We start from the raw sequence: 13,888 nt of genomic DNA, 5'->3' as shown, positions 1-13,888 counted from the left end.
TATATATGTAGTATGTATGTAGCATGTAGTATGTATGTAGCATGCATGTAGCATGCATGTAGTATGTATGTAGTATGGATGTAGCATGTAGTATGTATGTAGCATGCATGTAGTATATATGTAGTATGTATGTAGCATGTAGTATGTATGTAGCATGCATGTAGTATGTATGTGGTATGTATGTAGCATGTAGTATGTATGTAGCATGCATGTAGTATATATGTGTTATGTATGTAGCATGTAGCATGCATGTAGTATGTATGTAGTATGTATGTGGTATGTATGTAGCATGTAGCATGCATGTAGTATGTATGTAGTATATATGTGGTATGTATGTAGCATGCAGTATGTATGTAGCATGCAGTATGTATGTAGCATGCAGTATGTATGTAGCATGCATGTAGTATATATGTAGTATGTATGTAGCATATATGTAGTATGTATGTAGCATGTAGTATGTATGTAGCATGTAGTATGTATGTAGCATGCAGTATGTATGTAGCATGCATGTAGTATATATGTAGTATGTATGTAGCATATATGTAGTATGTATGTAGCATGTAGTATATATGTAGTATGCATGTTGCATGCATGTAGTATATATGTAGTATGTATGTTGCATGTAGTATATATGTAGCATGTATGTTGCATGTAGTATATATGTAGTATGAATGTAGCATGTATGTAGTGTGAATGTAGCATGTATGTAGTATGCATGTTGTATGTATGTAGCATGTATGTAGCATGTAATTTTTTTTTTTTTACATTCAACACATTAGCCGGATGATGGGACTACTACTGTCCCATCATTGGCTAATGTGTCAATCACTGTCATGGTAGCAGGCATCGCCCGATGGGACTTGTAGTCCCATCGGACGATGCCTGCACAGACCCCCGAAGCCTGCACAGACCACCGGCAGGCCGGCACAGCCCCCCGGCAGGCCGGCACAGCCCACCGGAGACTGCACAGACCACTGGCAGGCCGGCACAGCCCCCCGGCAGGCCGGCACAGACCACCGGAGCCTGCACAGACCCCCTGGCAGGCTGGCACAGCCCCCCGAAAGGCCCGTACAGACCCCAGAGAGGCTGTACAAGGCAAAAACAGGGTTTTTCTTATTCCGATACCGGAAGTCCCATAGACTTTAATGGGACTTCCGGTATCGGAATCGGCGATACCGATACTTTTTTTTAAGATCGGCCGATCCATTCCGATCCGATACTTTGAAGTATCGGACGGTATCGCTCAACTCTAATTCTGATATGTTTTATATATATTTTTGTGATGCCCTGTATGGATCTGTATTCCTTTGGCACTCTGTTTGTCATGCACAGTTGCACTTTATGTCTCCCCCATGTGTTTGTTCTTTTTGATGTAATGACAATAAACTTTGACCTTTATTAAAAAGTGGGCCTTTTTAATCGTAGTTTCCTTTCTATGTTTCTGTTCTGTTTGCGATTGGCTCCATATGTAGTTTTATTTTTTTGCACCGAATATTTGTTATTATGATTAGTAATTATTATGATGGTACGTGGTTTGTTGCTATATGTATGTTTTACTAAGTTATAATACTGTAGATTTTTTTAACATATTGTAGCAAAATGTGTTTTGTCTTTATATTTTGTACAGTTTTCTAATATTTAAATTTAATTTAAACTATTTTTCCTTTTGTTTAATTTAATATATGCTGATAATTTTTGCAGACTTTTTAGAATTATTATAAATTTGCATTCTTTTTTTCAGCAAGTATGTTGTGCTCGTACATAGACGGATGCAAAGGGACCTGCTACATACTACAGTAGTCACCAGACTTAATTTTGCTTGAACAGTCCCATGAATCGGGTCACAATGAGGCAGAATTAAATAATATCATGTCCAAAATGACCAGGTCATTTTGGAAGTAACTGGCTATTTTGGAGTAGTCCTGGAGTAGACTTAAGTCCCAGGTGTTCTGTTTTAAGTTTCAAGTATGTCAGTGCATTCTCGTGGCAGAATGGGAACTTTTGACAAGTTGCAGACTTCGTCCATTTTGCTTCCAGCCAAGGCAATAATGCCACCAGAGCTCGAGGTCACAGGTACTAGCGGTCTGATCATGATACTAGCGGTCTGATCATGATACTAGCCAGTTTAACTGATGGGATCAGGAAAACAACAATAACACAGCGTTCATATTTACCATTGTTTTCTTGTCAGCCTTTTGTATTGTGTAGCCTGTGATTTCTGAATTTCCATTATCTTTTGGAGGTAACCATTCAACAAAAGCATTAAATCCCCAGACCTCTTTGACAGTTACCGATAGAGGGGCACCAGGTTTTTCTAGGAAAATAATAAAACATTTTTAACATAACATCTGAAAGTCTTCAAAAATGCTTAAAAAGTTAATCTTCCTCTTAATTACAGAATGCGATGGAAAAAATTATTTTTCAGACTATTTTTTATTCTATCATTTGACATTAGATCATGGCTAATCATAGGGCACATGGACATCTCGAGTCCACTCAAACAGAAACCTCTGTTGCAAAAGGGTCACCATTCTTTGATAGAAGGATGTCCACTTAAGGGGGTTTTACACATAGCGATATCACTAGCAATATCGCTAAAGCATCACTGATTTGGTGACGCAGCAGTGATATCGCTATGTATGATACTTACCTCCGACCGGCTCCCCCGCTGTCTGTCGCGCGAGACGCTTGGACGCGGACAGGAGGATGTCAGGATCGCCTCTTCTGAAAGGTAAGTAATGACCGCTGTATCGCTGCTGCATCGCTGTGAGATCTGCCTGTTTGGCAGCTCACTAGCGACCATTTAGTGATGCACCAGCGATCCTGACCGGGTCATATCGTTGTCGGGATCGCTGGTGCATCGCTAAATGTAAATGGGCCTTTAATCTTCAAGAATTCCCGAGGACAATAATCCCCCATATGCTTGAGATAGAAGTCATCCAAACCATTGTTTGTTCATTCAACTGCCCGCTGACTCGCATAACTCTCCCAAACACAGGAGCTAACGACAGCTCCTTTGCTCTCTATAAAAGACCAGGTGCTAGACATCTCTTGTGGAGGTTTATCTCTTAGGCCTCTTTCACATTTCAGTTTTTTGCCATCAGTCGCAATCCATCAAATTTTGAAAAAAACGGATCCGGCGACTGATGCCGCCGGATCCTTTTTTTCCTCATAGACTTGTATTAGCGACGGATTCCAACTGATGACCGCACTTTTCATCCGCCGTTCACCGGATCCGTCGGAAATTGTTTGTGCGGCGGCCGGAGACGACGGACAAATTAATGTTTTTTGTCTCCTTTGAAAAGTCGGGCAGCACTTAGCCTCACTCTTCCCACTTGCTCTGTAGGGGTGGCGCATTTGGTTATAATTGGGGGGTTGATGTCACCTTTGTATTGTCATGTGACATCAAGCCCAGAGGTTAGTAATAAAGAGGCATCTATAAAATGCCTCCATTACTAACCTCATTTTAACCCCTATTTTAATTCTCTTGCAGGAGACAATGGCGTCACTGGAATGCAGTAAATATGGTTTAATTAAGATTTATTAAAGGAGTCTGTGTCATTCTTTCAATTAAAGGACTTTATTTTGTGTGTGTTTTTATATAATATGACTATGTGGTTAGTAATGGGGGCATCTTATAGATGCCACTCCTGTTATGAATGAGTCACCGAGGAGGAAAAACAAAAACAAGCTAAGCCCCAGAAAACCAGAGAGGTTGGTAACTCTGCGGATTGCAGACCCCTGATCCTATCCACACAACTAGCAGTAGCCGTGGAGCGTACCTACGATGATCCTAGACGCCTCATCACAGCCGGAGAACTAAATAAGCCTAAAGCAAGAAAAGGGGGAATCTAAACTGCCCCAGAGCAGACCCCAAAGCAATAGACAGCCCCCAAACATGTATTGTCGGTGAGACAAGATGAAAACACAAACACAGATAGAAAAATAGGCTGAGCAAACGATGGGGCCCACACTAACTAGTAAGGACAGGAAAGGAAAGATGCTGTCTGCAATCACGCACAAAACCCTGCCAAAAAATGTCCAACACTTTCTGATAACAAAAGCCCTGAAGTCGCTAGACTTCAATTCCCTATATCAGCACTCTAGTATATTCTGAAGACAGAGCAAAATGAGACCAATCTGATCAGGGACAAAAAGCAAACTGGCATAAACAGAGACATAAGAATGGAAATTCAGCACAGCCCCAGCAGGGGCTGGCTGACCACAAAAACTGAGTAAACCAGACAAAATCTCATGTGAAAAATAACAGAGCACACTTAGCTTGAGAAGGCAGGAACAGAACTGGAAACCAGAACCTCAAGGCAGGAGAAAATCACCAGCACAAAATTAGGGAGTCTGCTGTCTTAAATCCAGTCAGAGACTCCTGATGTCGACTCACAGTCCTCCTCAGGTGGCAGGTCTCTGCAATTTAGATCAGCTTCATTACCTGCTGTCACCACCAGAGGGAGCCCGGATGGAGAACTCACGACTCCTCTGTCAACACAGCCATCTCCACCACCCTCACCAGAAATCAGTGGTAAACCAGAAAATGAGTTCACAACACACTCCATTACTGACCTTTGAGCTTGATGTCACCTGACAATACAAAGGTAACATCAACACCCCCACACATCACCCCACTTACCACTGCTACAGGGCAAGTGGAAAGAGCGAGGCTAAGTGCCAGAATTGGCGCATCTCATAGATGTGTCTTTTCTGGGGTGGCTGACAGCTGATGTTTTTAGCTTGGGGGCGCAGCATCCATGGTCCCTTCCTAGACTATTAATATCGGCCTACAGCTGTCTGACTAGCCTTTGCTGTTATGATGAGTCACCGAAGGAGGAAAAAACAAAATACCAGCTAAGTCCAGAAAAACCAGAGAGGTTGGCAGCTATCGGATTGCAGACCCCTGAACCTATCCACAACAACTAGCAGTAGCCGTGGGGGGTTCCTACGGTGCCCTAGACCCCTCGATCACAGCCAAAGAACTATATAGCCTAAAGACAGAAAGGGGAAAAACTAAACTGCCCCAGAGCAGACCCCAAAGCAATAGGCAGCCCCCAACATATAATGATGGTGAAGCAAGATGAAAACACTAACACAGATAGAAAGATAGGTTGAGCAAATGATGGGGCCCAAGCTAACTACATAGGACAGGATAGGAAAGCTTCTGTCTGCCATCCGCAAAAACCCTATCAAAATGAGCCAACCGACTGATAGGAAAAACAGGCCCTGAAGTCGCTAGGCTTCAAAAGACTATATCAGCACTCAGGTATATTCTGAAGATAGAGCAAAATATCAACAGATCAGAGACAAAAATGGAGTTCAGCTCACCCCCGGCCGGGGATGACAGAACTCCCAAAAAACAAGGCAAAACAAAAACAAAACTGAAGAGTACAAAGCAGAGCAGAAAAACTTAGCTTTGAGATGCAGGAATCAGACTGGTCTCCAAGAATCCAGCAGGAAAATCACCAGCCAGGAAGAAGGACGTCGGCAGCCTTATATCCAGTCCTCAATTCCAGCCACCCAGTCATCATCTAGCTGCCCATGTGTTTGGTAATCAGCCTCACTACCTTCCTTCACCAGAGGAGGGAGTTCATCAGACCTCAATGGTGAAGGGAAAAATGAACTCACAACACTTTGCTGGTTATTAATTATAGGGGGACCCTGCGCCATTTTTTGGGGGGTCCTCCATTTTAATAGCCAGTAAAGGCTAAGTATACAGCTGTGAGCTGATATTAATAGCCTGTGAAGCTTCATGGGTTTTACCCCCTTCTCAGGTTATAAACAGCATCCCCCAGCCATCGGCTTTCCCTCTGCTGGTAAAGAAAGGTAGTAGTGATGAGCGAGTATACTCGTTACTTGAGATTTCCCGAGCTTGCTTGGGTGATCTCCGAGTATTTGGATGTGCTCAGAGATTTAGTTTCTGTTGCTGTAGCTGCATGATTTGCGGCTGCTAGCCAGCCTGAATACATGTGGGGATTTCCTAACAAACAGGCAATCCCTGCATGTATTAAGGCTGTCTAGCAGCCGCAAATCATGCAGCTACAGCAAGAGAAACTAAATCTCCGAGCACATCCAAATACTTGGAGATCACCCGAGCATGCTCGGGAAATCTTGAGTAACGAGTATACTCGCTCATCATTATAAGGGAGCTAACGCCATATTTTTCAGAAACATAATTTTTTAATAATTAACTACATATACAATAAGCTGCACACGCACTATGCTAGTTGTGTATGTCACTGTCATCTATATATCTATCTATTCTATGTATATACACTGTATGTAATCCATCTATTCTATGCATTGTGATTTTACTGTACGCTGCTGATGAATTCATGGATTTTCTTCATCTATCTATCTGTCTATCTATCGATCTATATATCTATGTATTCTATGTGTATATATTGAAAGTAATCCATTTATTCTATTCTGTCGAGTTCTGCTGTGTGTTTTACAGTGCGCGCCTGCAGAATTGCCAGCTTTTTATCTATCTATCTACTTTAAAATACTTTAGTGGTAACGCAATTATTTTTACGTACGTTTACCAAATTCTACAGACTTTTTCCGATTTTAAGAAAAATGCTCGTGTTTCCGATTACGAATCCGAATGTGCCATATTCATGCCGAATCTATGTTTGGCGATCGTTTTCCGAACATATTTCTCATCTCTACTTGTAACCTCAGTAAAGACACTGTACAGACATAAAAGTGGATAAAACCACTTGACAGGTGATAAAATGATAACCTGGTGTTTGAGATTGTTAATATCTTACAAGCCAGATGATACCAAACCAGCAGGCAAAGTAATAAAATAATTTGGAGGGCCTTGCCCAGTTCTCAGAACAGCAGGAGCGCCTTCATGACCAATTCAGGACTGGTAATTTCACACTTTCAACTCTGAATTAGGAGGGATTAAAATAAACCTCTCACATTCTGTGGCTTGTGATAGATCTGGATCTCTGCAGGCAGCACTGGATAATGTCCAACAGGATGAGATAAATATAGTTGAAATAAAGGAACCTGATCTATGTAGATATTCCTCTCGTGAACTTACAAAGTTGTGAAGACTGAGTTATGAACACTCATAGGTAGGACTAATGGGATTCTCCAAACATTTAACAAATATAAAGTAGGTCAAGCTATGAACCTACCCTGCTGATGGGCTCTATAACATAGTTTAGCTGAGAATTCTAAGGGAAACTAAACTTTTAAAAAACTTATGGTATGTTGTTTTAATCCTTGAGATCCAGGTTCTAAAAATCTTCAACCTTTGTTTAAAAGATAGTTCTCTTCATCCTTGTTAATTTTGCTCACGGCTTCTGATATTTGATGATTTCTGTGGATTAGGTAATGCTTATAACAATCTACAGTTAATGCACAGATAAAAAGCAAAGTGGTTTTTGCTTTCCTATTTAGTGCAAAGCATTTCAGATCTTGAAAGGATGGAATGAAGGAAACAGTGGCTGCAAATTTAGGCTATGTTTACATTTTGTGTTTTTGTAGCATTTTTTTCCCAGCATTTTTTAATATAAATTAAAAGATGCTTTTTAGACTAGGGTCACAAGACCATTTTTTCTCTCATTCAAGAAAATCGGTCTGATTATACTAATAACACTCTGATCAGCGTTTAATCAGACTCTAATCAGAGTGTGATCACAGCATGATCCGATTTTCTTGGAGGTGGAGACAAAAAGTTTATCCACCATCTCTATATTATCAGTCTGTGTGTGGACTGATTTTTTTCTATGGACCCATGGAGTTGAATGGACGAGTACCATCTGATACTCGGAGGAAAGTCGTGCACTCAGTCTGAGGAGGAGATAGAACATGTGCACAGCCCCATAGATTAACAATGGGACGAGCGCTAACCATCAAAACAATGGATATCACTTGTCACATTTTTACTATTGAGTTGGCGAGCCATTACAGTACCAGCAAACCTTTTGAAATTTAAGAAGTCTTATGCATAAACTTAATTTTTTTTTTCTTGAGTGAATTGGAAAACTGAAAAGTGTCAATTCCCTCAGCGTTTTTGCAACAAAAATTTTCACCAGTAGAAAGCAATAAGAAAGTTCAAAAATGCTGTAAAAATGTAACTATGTGTTTTTGCAGCATTTTTGGATGAACAAAACCAACTTTATTAAACATGTACTGTAGGCACCAAAAAATGCTGCAAAAAAAGGCAGAATAAAGCAGCAAAGCCATCTTTTTGTAAGCAGCGTTTCTTTACTGTGAAGAGAGCAGGTTTTGCGATAAAAAAAGCTGCAAAAACACTTTTGAACATAGCCTTAAACTCACCAACTAAATAGTTCCTATTAAAGGGGTTGCCAGGTACTTTAACACTGATGGCCTATTCTTATGCTAGGTCATCAATGTCTGATTTGTGAGGGTGAGACACCTGGCACTGGTGTCAACGGAACTGCTCACTTACGGAATGCACAGTTCCGTCGACCATATAGTGTCCACGACTGGGTACTGCACATTCACCCCCTATTCAAATCAATAGGGGGCAGACGTGCAGTACCCTGGCACGGATACTATATTGTTGACGGAACTATGCAACTTCATAACTGAGCAGTTTCGGCTCCCGCCAATAACAGGAAATGCTGATCGGTGGGGGTGCTGGGTGTTGCAACCCACCGATTAGACAAGTCACAGAACAACCCCTTTAATGTTGTGAGGTCAGGTCAGCTACCTCCTGGATAATACTGGACACTTGCAATTAGAGATGTGCGAATTTGTTCCAATTGTTGCCCCGAATCTGATTTTGACATATTCATGCCATATTTGAATACTATTCGTGCCAATTGTATGTCTTATGATTGGTTCTGAACTTCCGAACATATTTGGTTATTTCTATTCCCATTGACTCTAATGACGTTTGGCTGTGTTCGACGAATATTGCTAAAGCAATATTCGATTCCGATCGTATTCGGAACCAAATCTGAACAAATTCGTTCATCTCTACTTGCAATATCACTCTTGTGGAGTTGTCTAGCGACCAAGGCTTGTATAGCATAGACAACCCTCCAGTATGGTATTCGGCAGCTTAGATGAAAGCTAGCCATAGATATTAGATTTTTTCAGATCATTTCACCATTGGCAGTGGAAACCGTCACTATTCAATACATTGAACTCAGTCATAAAACATAATGTGGGAAACTATCGCACTTCATCTTGCGGTGCTACATACAATAAGACCCTTATATCAGTGGAATTTGGAGTTTTGTGACTTCTGTAGCCCATGAATTACACCCCATTCCTGTACTCCACTTACCCTGACTTCATGAATTGCTATATCTGGAGCTAATGCTTCAACTAAATACATAGACCCTAAGGCAGGTGATTGATTGCAACTGCAGCAAGAAAGTCGTCAAAAAATATGAATCGTTCTGATAGTCCGTGAGTTGCTTGTTGCGGTCGCAGTACCTTGTGGGTATCAATGTGGCCACATTCACCTGGTTTATGCTGCAATGTAGTAAAGACATAAAGCAATCTTTGGCTGCGCAACCAGTGTCTTTGACAATGCTGACCTGTTGCTTTGTTCTGTGATAGGGATAAAAGTCGCATCGGGGATAAAAAAGTCTCTGGTCTGCTTACTGGATAATTTCATAGATGTCGGTTGGACCTCCACCACACCTATCCACTGAATATGTTATAACTTGTTTTCACTAGACAACTCCTTAAAACTTTTCTATTGTAAACTCAAAACTTTTGGAATTTCATAAATGAACAATATGTTTTTTGGAATTATCTGCAAGTAGTTAATTTTCTTTAGAATCTCATCATTTTTTGCCGTAAAACCTCTCTAGAAGATCACCTCCTTCATACTGTCAATATTCAAAATATATCTTAAGTTTTCAATACGTACCCACAATTCGAATGTTGATTATTGCTACATCCTCCATGTTTTCTATTTGTACAGTAAGGCTATATTTTCCAGAGTGTCCCCTTTCAGCTGACCTTATAAAGAGGATAGTGTCCACTTCAGAAGTTCTAACACTAACTTGCTTGGGATCCAGAGGTTGTCCTTCTTTGTTCCATGTCACCTTTGGTCTTGGTTTTCCCTTTTTTTTAGGATAGAAAAACTCAAATTAATAAAAGAACAGTAATTAAATGTTGTGATCAGATATGGAAAGAGGTTTCCATCATTTGGCCAAGAGAAGGCTATGATCTTACGTAGAGAACCAAGCATTAAAGGGGATTATCTCGACTTTAACATTATTGTGTATGGGCACAGTTTGGGGAGCTAAAAATAATCTGTATTATAAAGCAAATAGGAAAGCGTTCCATTTTCACAGTGGAAGCTGGGGCAATTTTAGAATCATGAGCTCAATTCTTCATTTGCTTTTTTCAAGTCATTTTCCTTTTTTGTCCCATGGTATACGTTGCCATTTTTTGCCAAATTCATCAAAATGGTGCATGCCATTCACAAATTTGGCTCAAAATTGAAAATGGGATTTTTTTTCTTGTCTTGAAGTGTTTTTACAATGTTTGGAGCCAGAAGTCACAAAAATTGTGCCAAAACAAACTCGAAAATACACTGGGGTGGTGGAAGACGGGAGTGAAGTTGGGTCAAGTTTTGAGACATTTTAGAAACTTTCAATGAATAAGTCAAGCGAAAACATCTAGAATCACTAAACTCCGTCCACAATGCGAAAAAAAATCTATGGAGCACATATAAGGTAGACTTGAAAAAAGCGTAAATAGAATAGTGAATTGGTTGTAAGCAAAAAAAGGCGCAGAGCACACAAAACTGGACAAAAAACAGGCGCAAAGGCAAGGTAACAGGTGACTGCAAGGTAACAGCCTATAACACCACAACAATGTTTCGCCTTCTTTTTACTATCACCCCCATACTACTCTATTTCTCCCTAACTCCTGCAATCCCCCCTCATAGTAAGGAACTATCCATCTCCCCCTCCATTCTCCCCAGCCACCTAACCTTCTCCTGACAACTGTTCCTCCACATACAATCCTTTTTCTCCAGACACGCACGGCCACATCATGACCTATCCTGCTCCCACCTTCTAATGCTCTGTCTACTACTCCTTATTGCTGGCGACGTATCCCCAAATCCTGGCCCTCCTCAGCACTCACTTCTACCACCCTGCTACGATCCTCTACTGTACACGTCCTCGCAACCATGATAACCTCATACCCATTCATCCAGACCCCACTCCCTCAACCCCCTTACCTGGAGCCCTATGGAAAGCACGCTCTGTCTGCAACAAGCTATTGGCTCGCCCTCACCCAGGGCCGTGGGGTACTCGGTACCGGGCCCGTTGGTTTCAATGGGAGTTGTCACGGTAGCAATGACCCGGTCCGTGGCCCTGGGCGTTCATTGTAAAAGGGGAATGTTGAGCGTCTGGATAATGATTAAAGTTTATAAGTGGATGATTCGTGACACCACCTGTGGTGTTCGGCAATGAAGGTGGTAAGCCGACACTGCAGACAGATCCTCTGGGACAGATGGTGTGGTGCAGCAATGATGGTGTAGCCCTCCACAGGCAGGGCTGTAGTCCCAGGGCAGAGTAGATGAAGAGGATAGGTGTTGAGGAAGAGGGTGTAGTGTTTGGCACAGAGATGTAGCAGTGCTGGAGAGTTTGCAGGAAGAAGGCAAGGACACAATAGGGTGCAGTTTCTTTTACCTTTACTTTGCTTGGTAAATGTAGTCCGGAATTCCAGATTACAGATGGAACAGATTCTGGCCGGCCTGGAAGCAACTTAGGAATCTCTCTATCAGATGGGTTGTGTAGTCTCCTTTCTAGCGCTTATCTTAGGTACTTGCAGTACTGTGCTACACTGAAGTTCCACTTGCTTGTTCTCATTTAGAACTCCCTCGTATGGCAGACAGCTCTAGCCTTCTTCTTCTTCTGGCTCACCCGTTGCTGTTGTGCCTCTGAGTCTTATATGGGAACAGAGCATTTACAGCTTCCTATTCCTCCGGTTTCTACTGCAGGAACATCAGTATCCATATAACCTTGGAGACCGGGCTCCAGATCATGCGCTATAGCTAGAAATGAGCTCTGAACTCTGCTCAATCTTCCAGCTCCTCTCCTCACATCCACACACGTTGCCCTCCTCACACGAACTCCTAATTTCCCCTTCCTGGCCTCCAGAGAGTAGCTCTTCCCCCAGTTTTGGTTCAGAGCTCCCTCTGCTGGCCTGGAATGAGAACTGTGTTGTGTGTTGTGATTAACTGACAGAGGGACCCTTCATTGCTTCCAAGCATGACATCACACTCCCTAGGAGGAAGGTAATGCCATTGTGGCGACCATACTCCTGGGGCGCCACACTATCATTTATCTATGACCTCTTTATCACCAGCAAACTCTCCTTCCTCGCCATCACTGAAACCTGGCTCACTCCCTCTGACACAGCCTCTCCAGCTGTGCTTTCCTATGGCGGATTCCATCTCTCTCACACCCCTCGCTCCAGCAACAAACGTGGTGGAGGAGTTGGCTTGCTCCTGTCTGATACCTGCTCCTTTACCCCAATTCCTCTGCCACCCTCCGCTACTCTTCCCTCGTTCGAGGTGCACTCCGTCCGCATCTATTCCCCCTCCAACCTCCAACTGGCTGTCATCTACCGCCCCCCAGAACTAGCCATCTCCACCTTTCTCGACCACTTCACCACCTGGCTACTCCATTTCCTTTCTGCTGACATCCCCACCATCATCATGGGTGACTTCAACATCCCCATTGACACTTCCACCCCAGCTGCCTCTAAACTTCTATTGTTCACGGCTTCTCTCGGCCTCACTCAATGGTCTTCTGCGGCCACTCACAAAGATGGTCACACACTGGACCTTATCTTCACTCGTCTCTGTTCCCTCACTAATCTCAATAACTCACCCCTCCCCCTGTCTGACCACAACCTACTGACATTCTCTTCCCTCTCCTCTCCTACTGCGCAACCCCCGCTCCATAAACTTGCTCACCCTCGCAGGAATCTCAAACACCTCAATTTACAATCACTCTCTGAGTCCCTTCTCCCTCTTACAGACATAGCTTCCCTTCATGCCACAGATGCTGCTGCCACTTTTTATAACACCACAATAACAGCAACACTCGATTCGGCTGCCCCCCAAACGCAGAGCAAAACTCGAACAATCAACAGGCAGCCCTGGCTGACCAGCCTGACCAAAGAACTAAGATGGGTTTCCAGGGCCGCTGAGCGGAGATGGAAGAGAACCCATTCTACTGAGCACTTCAACGTATACAAGCAGTCCCTTGTCAGCTTTAAGTTCACGCTCTCTGCCGCAAAACAAACTTACTTCGCATCTCTCATATCCTCCCTGTCTCACAACCCTAAACAGCTCTTCAACACTTTTAATTCTCTACTCCGTCCCACAACACCTCCTCCCCCTCCTCTCATTTCTGCTGAAGACTTTGCCTCCTTCTTTAAGCAGAAGATCGACACGATCAGACAAAACTTTGGCCCGCAGCCCCCAATGCCCCTCTTAGCCGCTCAGCCCTGTTCTGCAAAAGCCAGCTTCTCCACCATGACAGAAGATCAGCTCTCCACCCTTCTGTCAAGATCACACCTCCCCACTTGTGCCCTCGACCCACTCCCGTCTCACCTCATCCCTAACTTGGCCACAGTCCTCATCGCATCTCTAACACACCTTTTCAACCTTTCACTTACAAATGGTGTCTTTCCCTCATCCTTCAAACATGCCTCAATCACACCCATCCTCAAAAAGCCCTCCCTTGACCAATCCTCTGTGTCTAACTATCGCCCAATATCTCTTCTCCCTTACGCCTCAAAACTACTGGAACAGCATGTATATCTTGAACTGTCCTCCCACCTCTCCTCCTGTTCCCTCTTTGACCGGTTACAATCTGGCTTCCGACCGCATCACTCAACTGAAACTGCC

At 42.9% G+C, this 13,888-nt stretch overlaps 1 protein-coding gene across 2 annotated transcripts in view; it reads right to left on the bottom strand.

Annotated features, from left to right (window-relative positions):
- LOC141085560 (myosin-binding protein C, fast-type-like) overlaps positions 1–13,888 on the bottom strand; it is a 157,292-nt gene that overhangs the window by 37,067 nt on the left and 106,337 nt on the right. For both annotated transcript variants that reach the window (XM_073571014.1, XM_073571015.1), the window contains 2 exons: positions 9,878–10,073; positions 2,175–2,314 (listed from right to left, as the gene is read on the bottom strand). In XM_073571014.1, coding sequence (XP_073427115.1) covers positions 2,175–2,314; positions 9,878–10,073 — 336 coding nt within the window. The remainder of the gene's footprint in view (positions 1–2,174; positions 2,315–9,877; positions 10,074–13,888) is intronic.

The sequence above is a fragment of the Dendrobates tinctorius genome, unplaced genomic scaffold (assembly GCF_039654945.1).
Source record: "Dendrobates tinctorius isolate UK_male_01 unplaced genomic scaffold, ASM3965494v1 ptg000028l, whole genome shotgun sequence".
Lineage (NCBI taxonomy): Eukaryota > Metazoa > Chordata > Amphibia > Anura > Dendrobatidae > Dendrobates > Dendrobates tinctorius.
Note: the sequence above shows the minus strand (reverse complement) of the source record. Positions and strands in the feature narration are given on the sequence as shown.